This window comes from Bos indicus, chromosome 28 (genome assembly GCF_029378745.1).
Source record: "Bos indicus isolate NIAB-ARS_2022 breed Sahiwal x Tharparkar chromosome 28, NIAB-ARS_B.indTharparkar_mat_pri_1.0, whole genome shotgun sequence".
In the NCBI taxonomy this organism is placed as follows: domain Eukaryota; kingdom Metazoa; phylum Chordata; class Mammalia; order Artiodactyla; family Bovidae; genus Bos; species Bos indicus.
In genome coordinates, this window is record NC_091787.1 from 44038737 (window position 1) to 44051670 (window position 12934).

The 12934-nt window shown below is 39.1% G+C and overlaps 1 protein-coding gene across 3 annotated transcripts in view; it reads right to left on the bottom strand.

Moving 5' to 3' along the window:
- The window catches only part of PARG (poly(ADP-ribose) glycohydrolase), a 114996-nt gene that overhangs the window by 57253 nt on the left and 44809 nt on the right, over positions 1 to 12934 (bottom strand). For all 3 annotated transcript variants that reach the window (XM_019953766.2, XM_019953764.2, XM_019953765.2), the window contains exons 8-9: positions 10722 to 10814; positions 6927 to 7084 (exon numbers count right to left, since the gene is read on the bottom strand). In XM_019953766.2, the coding sequence (XP_019809325.2) occupies positions 6927 to 7084; positions 10722 to 10814 (251 nt within the window). The remainder of the gene's footprint in view (positions 1 to 6926; positions 7085 to 10721; positions 10815 to 12934) is intronic.

Below are 12934 nucleotides of genomic sequence, written 5' to 3' on the forward strand. Positions count from 1 at the left end.
AGAAGTCAAGGCTTCCCAAGACCTCCTGACTTCTACCTGTCAGTCATCCCAAACCTACAGTCCATGTTACTGCTGAGGACGGAAGGCTGTCAGCGTTGCAGCCATCAGAGGGCCCTGCATTCTTGCGTCTCCTCTACATGCTGAATGGTCAACCGAGAGTGAGGGGAGGCAACGATCCTGTGTTTACAGGGCTACAATCAGGAAGGAAGAAGTTACCCACACTAGCTATTTTGGAAAGGCTCAAAATCTCTGTGGGATTCTACTCTCGAAATCAAATTACAAAAACTGTCTACTCTTTTATTAACCATTTCTGAGAATTGACTTGTTCCTCGTATTTAACTGATTTTTCTTCTGATTAAAAAATTAATATATGATCATTATAAAAGCAACCTGAAAACATACAGATGTGTACAAACGTGTTTATCTCACCACCCAATGGTAATCATATTTTGACTCATTTTCTTGTCAGTCCATTTTCTATGCACATACATTTATTATGTATAGGTATAAACACAAAGTATGTTAAGAGATAGATATTTTAACGTAATTGACATCGCAGTTTATATACAGTTTTTTATTTCTTTTAAAAACCTACAATTACTGATTCTAACCACACATAACATCTGTTCCCTTTCTTATGCTTTTTCTTGTTTTACCTAATGTGGAATGTATATTTATAGTTACCAACAGAGAACCTTAAGCTTTTCTGAGAAAAGGGCTACAAACATTTAACCAAGATATAGTACTGAAGTTATCTGTGACAAGTTTAAATACTGAATTCTTAATGAGTAAAATTTAATGTCTGGAATTTGCTTTAAAATATTCTAGGGAAAAACAAAGTTGGTTAAACAGGGGAAAAAAAGAGAAAAACCAGATACTGTTAAGTACTGAAGTTGGGTTATCTTTAAAAATACCCATAATACAGTTTAAAAATAACTTATCGAGAAAAGAGGCTTTCTGAACTGATTCACAATTCTTATCAAAAAATTTAAATCTGTTTAAATCAAAGAATCTTCTGAGAAGATTTATAACTGAAAGTTTATAACTAAGACATCAAAGGTTTATCTTAGGACTCATCAACATATATTACTAGCTGACTATTCATTCTACAGAAACAAACTCTAAGTGGTCACTGAAACGCTAATTCTAAACCATTATTAGAGCTACTTCTTACCAAAACTCAGAATAACAACTCCAAAATCACTGGGATTGTCTTTGGAATTCCAGATAGAAATTTCATAATGCATAGCATCTCTGACAGATCCTAGAGCTGACCAAACATTTATTCCAAATAAACAGGCTACTTACTCCTTGGAGAATCCTTATTACTATAATACTCTTCATGGAAATAGATAATTATATTCTGACAAAATTAAATTTCCACTTCTTTACTTACATACAAAATTTGACCATTTCCTTTTCTATATTAAAAAAGAAAATCTGTGAGAGATAAATAGCTCATAACTAACAGTGAGTCTACTTGTAAAGAAAAATTCTTTAATAATTTTTCAAACAGGCACAAAAGCTATATTTAATAAACAGGTTCTTTATACAACCACAATTGCAGATACCAAGGTTCTTTGTTTTCTCCTAATCCTATCCCAAATACTAAAGAAATCAAAGGTAAAAAACGTTCAATTATACGTGGCTTAAAGATAAAACATCTCATAATTGCTAAGAATACAATGCAGTTTGAAAAGTAAAAGGCCACAGGCTGAGATCAGGCCGACGAAGCTACAGTCACAGCACACTGCCCCTAACCAGTCACTCGATCTCTCAGTGTCTCACCTATAAAGTCTACCGTCAGTTATTCAACAGGGGTTCACTGAAGGACTACAGTGCATAAGATTTTGTGAAAACAACAAAGAACAGAGCAGATAAGCTCTCTGTCCCACTGAAAGGATTAAGGAAGCAATGATAACAGGGTCAGGTGGGTGGTGCAGCAGGAAACGCAGGCAACTCTGAAGGCACACGCCTGCCCGCACAAACCCAGGAAGCGCCCCAGGGCCTCCCCGCAGACACCCGCCAACCCGACCCACCACCACCACGCTGGCTTCTTTTCCGAAAGCCTCCCTAGCTTCACCTCCACCACTACCCTAGTCCGGCTACCGTCTTCTCCTTCCTGCGGCATTGCAGTAGTCTCCTCCACTGTCTGGCCCCTCTCCACTCAGTTCCCCTTTGTAGTCAAAACAAACTTTGCAAAATTTAAATCGAATCAGGTGCACCGGCCCCCCTCTCCCCTATATCGAGCCCTTTAACGGCTTCCCGTTGCCTCAGGACGGCCTCCCCAGCACAGCCTCCTGGCCTCAGCTTACTTCTGCGGCCTCTCCTCTCCCTGCAGGCTGCGGCCACACTGGCGTTCTCAGCCCCTGGGCAGGCTGCGTCCAGCCCCCGTCCAGCCTCCACAGCTCCTGTTCATGCTGTGTCCCTCTGCCCAGAACGCAATCAACTTTCCCTTCTCCCTTGGTAAAAATACTCCTGCTCACTCTTTCATACTTAGTTCAAAAGTTATTTCCTCAAGGAAGGTTTTCCTTATTCGATTACATTCTTCTCTAGTACAGTGTCATAATGCTGTGCTCCTATTCTTTATAGCAGGGGTCCCCAGTCTTCTTGGCACCAGGGACCAGTTTTGTGGAAGACAGCTTTTCCACGGACCTGGTCAGGGGGATGGTTTCGGGATGACTCTCATCAGGAGCACGCAACCTAAACCCCTCACACAGGCAGTTCACAGCAGGTTTCACTCCCATGAAAACCTAACACCACCGCAGACCTAACAGGAGGTAGAATGCAGGCAGTGACGCGCGTGATGGGGATCGGCTGCAATAGACGAAGCTGCCCTTGCTCACCTGCCTGCCGCTCACCTCCTCTGCAGCCCGCTTTCTAACGGGCCATGCACCGGAACCGGTCCGAGGCCCAGTGGGGTGGGGACGCCCGCTATACTACATAAGTACATACAGGCTACTATAGGAAGCCAGAGTAGAAGCACATCTATCCTGGCAGGACAAGAACTATCAGAAACAGGCACGTGTCAGGTAAGGTTTCAAAGAGGAGTGAAAGCCGTGTGAAGGACGGGAGGCCCAGCGATCAGCCACTGGCCGTCCCTCTCCTCGCGCCCTAGGGGCACTCAGCACACCGGAGCGCACCGCAAGCGCTCACTGTATACATGAGCTCAGCTAAAGGACGAAACACCATCCTCTCAAGATTAGCCAAACAGCAATTTGGGAAGTCAGGCTAAAAACGTGCCCTTCACAACTGGCATTTACACAACCAAAGAAGATAGGATATAAAATGAATACAATCTTATTGATATTTTAAAGAAACTCTCTTATTCAAATCTTTCATTATTTATTGTCTCACTCTTCCTTAGTACTGCTGTGAAAAAACTGTATGCAAAAACAGAGATTTTCATTGATATTTTAATGTCTGAAAGCATTACAAATATTGTCTAAGAATTATTACAGTATAATAAGTATTCCTGTATGCAAATGTTTTACTTTCATTTGCCAAAGAAATAAAGTAAAATAGAATAAACATACCAAAGTGTGTTACTTTTAATAAAAATTTATATTAAGTACTAATAAGATAAATTTTAGAATTTTTTTCATCATAAGAGAGAGAAGCATTTGGGATAACTTTCTATGTCATTGCAAAGAATTGTGACCCCATTTCTCCACTGCCTTGTGGAGCTGTCAGAAATGCTGTCTATATAAAGTAAGTGGCATTGGAAACAATGACACCCTATGGGAGTTCCCTGGTGGGTTCAGTGGTTAGTACTTGGTGCTTTCACTGGTTTGATCCCTGGTTGGGGAACTCAGATCCCACAAGCTGTGCACCTTGACCAGAAAAAAGAAAAAAAAGGAAGAAGAAGAAGAAGAAACAGTGACGTTCTAGTAACACTGAGCACACCTATAAACTAGATCTGCGTCTCTAAGTACCATTCTCCAATACAAGGAGAACCGGGGTTCCTTGAGAAAATGATCGACTTTACAGTTGGGTAATAGAAAATATAAGATGAGCCTGGTACCTTATGAGGCCAGAAAGTAAAAAAAAACACTTTAATAAAAAAAAAAGGTTGGGGGCTTTTTAAAAGAACACAGATGCCAACCTGAAGGAGCCCTAATACCCAATGGAATATTAACTCACAGAATAAAATATATGTAAATCCATTCTGATAGTAAAACTGGGTAAGAAGGGATAGCTCATCTTTACAATAGAATTTCAATGAATGCAGAAGGAAAGAGAGAAGTAAAAGAGCCACACCAGGCAAACACTGCAGTAATAACTGTTCGAGACGAGAGCCACCAATGGACGCTACAGATAGTGGGGGAAAGGCAAACACTGCAGTAATAACTGTTCGAGACGAGATCCACCAATGGACGCTACAGATAGTGGGGGAAACACAATGAAACGTTTGCATAGTCAACAAATCCTACCCCCACCCCAAGATACTTATTAATCCCAAAGAAAGAGTCTGTAACTGTGCAGTGAGTGCCAGAGCCCAGCAGACACCACCTTAGTGAGGTCACTGATCGCCAGCAGTGAGACAGACCAACATCAAGAGCCCACTGGCACGATGCACAGAAAAGGAACAACATCATCTCCTGAATTTCTGTCAAAAATGCAACGACCTCACTCCACTTGCGAAAACAACGTCAGTCAAACCCAGGTTGAAGAACACAGTACACAATAACTGACAAGCTGTCTTTCAAAGTGTCAACATCAGGAAAGAAAAGGAAAAACTGAAGAACAGGGTAGAGGAGACGTGGAAAACTACAGCACTTACCTGCCGGGAATCCCAGACTCCCCAGGAGCTGCCTAAAGCACGGGGCAGTATGGAGCCCTGTGTATACCGTATTTTTTTCCTATACTTACACACCGAATGATAAAGTTTAATTTACAAATTAGGCACAGTTAGACATTAATGATAATAACTAATAAAAAGTAGAACAATTATAACAATATAGTAAGGTACGTGAATGTGGTCTCTTGCTTTCAAAATATCCTCTTGTGCATATTTAATGCCTTTTCCATCTTAACTAAGCACTTTCAGGCAGAGTGGCCATAACTTGTGACTCTAACAGCAAAACTAGCATGAATTTCTTTCACCTTCACAAGTCCATGCAAAGAAGCACTTTACAACTCTTCTTTGTCACATTCAAATTGCCATCATCACTACTCATGTGCTTGGGAGCCATTATTAATTAGAAAAAGGGTTACTTTAACACAGGCAAAGCAATACCTCAAGAGTTGATCTGATAACCAAGACAGTCTACTAAGTGACTAAGAGGTGGGATATCCTGGACAAGGGCATGATCCAAGTCCCAGACGGGAGGGAGTGGGACGGTACAAGATTCCAGCATGCTACTCGGAATGATGTGCAATTTAAAACTTAATGAATTTTTTATTTCTGGAATTTTCCATTTAATATTTCCAGACTGCAGTTGACTACAGGTAACTAAAACTATAGAAAGCAAGCCACAGATAAGAGGGGACTACTGTAAATGCCACGAGGGATAGTGGGAAGATTCTGGAACAGAAAAACAGCTGGAATTAAAATAAGGTCAGTTAACAGTATTATACCAATATTAATTTCCTGGCTTTGATAATTTTCCTATGGTTACATAATAACATTACAATAAAGGGAAGTTAGGTGAGTTATATACAGGAATTCTCAGTACTATTTCTGCAACATTTTTACATGTCTAAATTAATTTGAAATAAAGTTTTTAATGAGACAACATCAAAAAGGTAAACTAAAAGAAGTTGCATTACCATGCCAACGAACTTTGAACACAAACACAGAACAGCAAACAACTCTGTCAACTTTGAGCAAAGTCGTGTAACTTTGCTCCCTGACTGCATCTCCTCTGCTCCCTGTCCTTTCTGCCCCACCCCTCAGGGGCAGGAGATGAGGGGATTACACACAGTCGTCTGGGAAAGAGGAGCATATACTGTAACGATTTTCTGAAGGCCCGCTCCTGACACTGAGGGAAACTTCCCATTCTACTCACAGACCCCATGAAGATAATTCTCACGTGAAAAACAGAGATTGGAGGGGTGGGGGAGGGGAGGGTGTAGGAAGAAAAACAATTACATTCATTTGCCAAGAAGAGTTTACAATGTTTTTGTGTAAATCATGGAGAAAGTGATAATTTGGGGAAATGGCTACAATCTGAAATTTTATCAATATCTTCACAATATACTACTTTAATAAAAATTTAAACATTATTTTGTCTTTCTTTTAAAAACATTACATTAATAAATTAATCACATCTGTAAAAAGTGAAAGTCAACTTTAACTCACACTTTACAGAGTCTTCCCTGGTAGCTCAGACAGTAAAGAATCTGCCTGCAATGCAGGAGACCTGGATTCAATCCCTGGGTTGGGAAGATCCCCTGGAGAAGGGAATGGCTACCCACTCCAGTATTTTGGCCTGGAGAATCCCATGGACAGAGCAGCCTGGCAGGCTACAGTCCATGGGGTCACAAACAGTTGGACACAATTGAGCGACTTTTACTTCACTTCACTTTCACTTTACAGAAAGGTGCAGCCTTAAATTATTTCAGCATACAAGAAATATAATGTACAACAAACACCCGGTGAATAAATAATCACATCAAACAGGCATGAAGAATCCAGGGCCCTTAGAGGGGAAGGACAACCTGACAGGGTAGAAAGAACAAGGGCCTTGGAGTAAGACAGACCTGAGATCAAACGTTATCTCTGTCACTTTCTGGCTCCTGGACCCTAAGCACGTTTTGTAACGATGGATTTTAATCATTTTGCTTGCAAAGTGCCAAAAGTATCACTTAATTCATCGTACTATAAAGATTAAATTATATAATTGTACATAAAATGTGTGGCAAATCACTCAATGCCAACCTTTTGTACTTTACTGTTAAAAAGGTGCTCTCTGAAAACATACCGATTGAAGTTAATATCTGGATAACTGGAATACTCTGATTTCATCTTGGCATTGCGTCGTGGAAACGTGCAGAAGAAAGCATTAGCTAAAAGACTGGCAATCTGTTCCTGTGACATTGTGATGGAATGATTCATCTTCTGTTTCAGGAGTGGTATTGGCTGATAGAGGAAACAAGAAATACAGACAAGAAGAGCAATAATTAGTTTAGCAATTTCAAAAGCAGAGGCACCAAATTGCATTTGCTAAATTAAGGTAGAAATAATTTCAGGACACTCCTGAATCCCTAAATCAGCAATACTGTTGAAGTCAAGGGCAGTTCATTAAGGATGATTAGGAAAATGTATTTGTTTGACAAAGTGCAGATTTCTAATCAATAATAACGACAGTGAAGAGAACACAAACATTACTTGTATTAGTGACAAACAAGATTCCTTTAGCAAGTAAGAAGTAAAAACACATTACCTTGTAATGAAAAATTACAGGATGGAAGAGAAAAATGCAATGCTGAGGTTGGCTATTATTGCATATGCTAAATTTTGTTCTCATTTAAACATTATTGGACAGACTAATTTTTCTATTTCAGTCCAAAATAAAATGATCTATGGAAAATAAATCAATAAATAAGTACTTTCCTTCTAATTCTGAATCACACTTCACATTGACAATTTAAAAGACCCAAACCTAATTTTATTAAAGCAATTAATGGAAAATGCGTATACAGACTTATTTACATATAACTTGCAACAACATAGGCATTTCCTACATAACCAAGTTAAGGAAGATGCAGGACATTTTTCCCTCAAGTTTTTTGTCTGATATGTCTTCAAGTTGTACCAAATCCAAGTTAACTTACCTTTTATTTTTAGCATATTCTACATGAGTATTGTGTTCAGTGGGTTTTATTTTAAATGTTTAAACTGTATGGTTTTAAAGACATGTTGGGAAAGCCAATTTACATATCAGCTGTTAAATTTCAAAATGCTCCAATATGATATTTAGAGGTGCTTTTCCTTCTCCCTTCAATAAGATCCAGAAAGAATCGTGGATATCTGCATTAATCTCAAAACAACAGGCAGAGAGAATTGTCCTGATCATATTACAGGAATCAACATTAATATGTACATTATTTTGAATGCTAATATGATAACTCATTAACAACATACACAATTTAACTTGCCAAAGATATATTTGGATAACAAACTGAAATGTTAACTTTTACAGCAGAGGTTTACTTTGTAGTCGAGGACAGAGGACAAGACTAAAACGTTCTCCCCGTTAGCACACTAACGGAAGGACAAACAGTTCTAAGCCAGGAAAGAAGATGACAGCCATGAATCGGATTTTGGTTCCACCACCTGAGTTGTTATAGATTACAACTTGGGTGCTCTTGAATACATATCCCATCAAATACATCTTCTCTCTAAAGCATGAGGAAGGAGCAGAGGAGAAAGTGATTCCTATCAACAGGCTGTGCTGTGCTGAGTCACTCAGTTGTGTCAGACTCTTTGTGACCCCATGGACTATAGCCCACAAGGCTCCTCTGTCCATGGGGATTCTCCAGGCAAGAGTACTGGAGCGGGTTGCCATGCCCTCCTCCAGGGGATCTTCCCAACCCAGGGATCAAACCCAGGTCTCCCGCTCTGCAGGCGGATTCTTTACCATCTGAGCCAGCAGGGAAGCCCAAGAATACTGGAGTGGGTAGCCTATCCCTTCCTCAGGGGATCCTCCCAACCCAGGGATTGAACCAGGGTCTCCTGCATTGCAGGTGGATTCTTTACCAGCTGAGCTACCAGGGAAGCCCCCCAAACAGATTATATTCTGTCAATTATGAACTGCAGTGAATTAAAGAAGCATTTAGTTAGGCACTATGGAGAAGGAAATGACAACCCACTCCAGTATTCTTGCTTGGATAATCCCATGGACAGAGGAGCCTGGCAGGCTACAATCCATAGGTCACAAGAGTCGGACATGACTTAGCGCTATCTTTCTTTATGTTAGACCTTGGGAGACAAAGATGATCTCCCTTCAGGAAGAATATAATGTAGGGAAGGAGATATATAAAGACATAAATTACACAATAATGTGCTAAGGATGATTTGAATGATACAGGAATGATTAACTTTGGCTGGGAGAGGTAGGAAAGTCTTCACAAGGGGCAGACTCCAAGAGGTAGTGAGAAATTTTATGACCTAGGGGAAAAACCAAGGAGAAAAAGAGAAATGAACGAACATGAAATATAAGCAAGCAAATAACTTCCAATATAAACAAGAAGAGTTGTAAAATGAACTAATGAGGTGAAATTATTGCTATGTAAAATTGGAAATGTCACAGTATAATGCTAACACATAACGGCACACTGAAAAACACTCAACATTTGGAATCAGGTATTTGGACATGGCTTTTGGTTACCCCAAAGATTATGTTTGTGTTTTCTGGGGTGTTCCAATGACAGATTGCAATGTGTGGGACCATCCTACACCTTCAGGAACTGCTCCACCCAAATTGTCCCTAGGGCTCCTGTGGATCACCAGTGTTAGCAGAAACCTGGCTAGCATCTGTGCAGCCAAGGGGCTGGCCCTAGAAATGAAAGACAGAGGCAAACTCAAGCTACTGTTGCGAGAAATACAGGAGGACAATTATGAATAATAAACCAACAATCTCTTATAACTATCTGAAAACGCAGTCTACAAATTCTCTGATCATCCCCTTCCTTGAGAGGCAGAGTGTGAGCTAGATGTAGTGACAAAATTCTAATAAAGAGGAAAAAATAAAGTGACAGTGTGTGCCTTCAGATACAAGGTCAAAAAAGGCACTGACCCTTCCTCTCTCTCTCTTTTTGGTGGCTTTTTCTGGGAAAGTTAGCAACCATGTCATGAGGACACCCAATCAACCTCGAGTCCCATGGCAAGAAAGTAAGGCCTTCTGCCAGCAGCCATGCGAGTGAGCCAACTGAGAAGTGGCTCCTCCAGCCTCAAACCTTAGGATGACTGCAGTGCTGGCCATTACCTTGACTGCAACCAGGGGAGAGCCCAAGTTAGAACCAGTTAAGCTGCTCCCAAATTCCCAACAGAATCTGAGATAATAAAATTTTCTTGCTTTAAACCACTAAATTTTGAGGTAGTTTGTTATGTAGCAATAAATAAAACAAAACAACTCAGATTCTTTCATTTTAAAAGTTAAGAATGTATCATGGTTAACAGGAACAGTTTCAGTCTACAAGGTGAAAAATTCGGGAGACGGACGATGGTGACAGTTGCATAACAATGTGAATGTACTTAGTGCCACTGAACTGTACAGTTAAATATGGTTACAACAGCATGTGTTATGTTATGTGACTTCTATCACAATAAAAAAACATTTAAAAAACACATACATAAAAAAGGAAAAAAAAGAATACGGTGAATTAATTTGCTTTACAATGGGGGAGAGAAGAGGAAGGAGTAGGTATTAAACCATTCTGCAGATAAAATGTTCTAAATCGACTAGTGTGTTCTGAAATACTGCCTATCCTTTTTTGAAAGTTAAAGACTGTTTTAAAGACAGAAACAGAAGTGTGAGTAAGCAAACATCAACACTGTGAACGGAAGCTCAGAAATTGAATGCTGCATTTTTAATGTCCTCTCGCAGCGTTCTCTATAACCTCTAACCTTTTCCTTAGTAGAGCAAAATCATCAGACTCTGGCAAAAACTGTTTCCATCTCTCTTTTCTCTCTTTGACCTTGATAATTCGAGTTTAAACAAGATTCAATTGTGAGTCTCAAGAAAGCTACTGAGGAAGAAGTCATTTCCACCAACCTGGGTACAAATATTTGGCAGACAGAGTGCAATTTTCACCATATCAGGCAAGATGGACTGATACAAGTGTTGAGCTTCTGCTTCTTCTAGTACCTGAAAACCAATAAAATACGTTACCAGTGAATAATAACCAATGAACAAATACCTGTTTTTAAAATTAAACTACATATCTGCTTTTCAGAGGATCCCATAAAAAGGCATATTATCATCATGGAATACACACAAAAGTATAACAACAGGTACAGTAAGGAACTTATAAATTGATTTCCAAATGTATGTAATTCACCTTAATGTCCTCTGAAAAGGAATGAAGTATCCCACATATGAAATCTCTCTCATATCACATTCACAACTAAATAAAATATTTGCAAATGAAAAGCAGTACATTCTGCCCTTGGTTACATCAACTAAAAACTATTAGCCCACCAAGAACTCTTCAGAAGCCCTCAAGCCTCTATAGCCTATAATTTAAATAACTCACCATAAAAGCCGCACATTGTTTCAGAGCAACTTTTATGTGTCAAATCTGATCTACTGATAGTAAACAAAAAGTTCCAGGTGACTTAGAATTTTCCTCTCACAGGGACCTTAGGAATAAAACCACAATTTCCATATCATAATTTGAAGTACAAGAAAAATATATTTATGGCCCATTTTTGTCTTATAATTTCCCATCTCTTCAATGCTTTAGAAATTACTTTAGCCTATTTAATCCAATTTCTCTCAAAACATCAGAGTAATTCTTTCAAAATAGTGAAAATGAAAACCCTCTTAATTTAGATATTCTATATATACAGTCAGGATTAAACCATGTGTCTATCTGAAATCACATCTGAACTAGATAGATGAGGTCTCAGTTATAATCCAGTCTGATCCTGTCATTATTAAAGAGAAAAGAAAACTGAGGCCAAGGAGGTCACCCTCATTATCCTAGACTGGATATGTGAATTAGCAACTAAATCAGAACTAGAACCCAAGTGTTCTGGCCTATGCGCCATGGCTGTCCCCCACTTCTCTATGTTACCATGTTTGCGACTGATGAGGATATAGACTCTTTAAAAATATCTAAAGATTCCCCTAGCTATGAGGAGCTAAACTGAAATAAATATGCATTTGTCTACCTAACAGCTACACACTGTATGTGTGTAAACAGAAAAAGTAGCAAAGATAATTTACATTCACCTTGGTTTTACAAGGAAGTTTTACTATTGAGAATTTTCTTTATACCAAAGCTTTAAAACTCAAACCTCTGTGCAACTCCTTCTTTAAATTAGGATAATGGGAAACTGATACTCAAAATGAACAGAAAGATATTTACAATTCAGAGAGTATAGGATTCAATTAATCACAGGTATATTAAAAAAACTAAGCAAGTTAAGAACACAAGACAATTATCAATTCTGGCTAAAACACAAAGTTGTACAAGAGTAGAAAAGGAATCATATCTCAGATACGAATAGTTTTTACCATCATACTAAAAACCAGAATACTGATCTAATTGAAATGAATATTTTACGTATAGTGGAGAAGTGGGAAACAGAAATAAGGCTGTGTTGGAGGTGACATGGTTAAGTAACAACAGATAAATCCAACAGATCTCTAACAGGAAGTAAACACACTAAAAAGCATAAAATAAAGGCTAAAGAGGGTTCAAAGCCTCTTCATGATAAGCCTCTTTAATGCCAATAAACGGCTTCCCAGATGGCTCAGTGGCTAAAGAATCCACTTGCAATGCAGGAGACAAGGGTTCCATTCCTGGATCAGGAAGATGCCCTGGAGAAGGGCATGGCAACCCATTCCAGTATTCTTGCCTGGGAAATCCCATGGACAGAGGAGCCTGGCAGGCCACAGTCCACAGGGTGGCAAAGAGTTGGACACGACTGAAATGACTGAGCACAAACAATGCCAATAAAAAGGAAAATTAAATTTTTAAAAGTCATACAATAGGAAGCATTCTCCTGTTTTAGAATTTAAACATAAGCATTAAAGATACTTGCTTTCCTGTACCTGAAGATGCATAAAATATATTAATGCATTTAAGATATTCAAATTCTTATTTATAATTTATCTCTGAAAACATTTTGAAATAATCAGAGACTCACAGAAAGTTGTACAAATGACACAGAGAGGTCCAGTTTACTCTTCACCCAGTCTCCCTTAATGGCTACATTTTGGATTAACTATAACACAATATAAAGCCAGGAAACTGATAC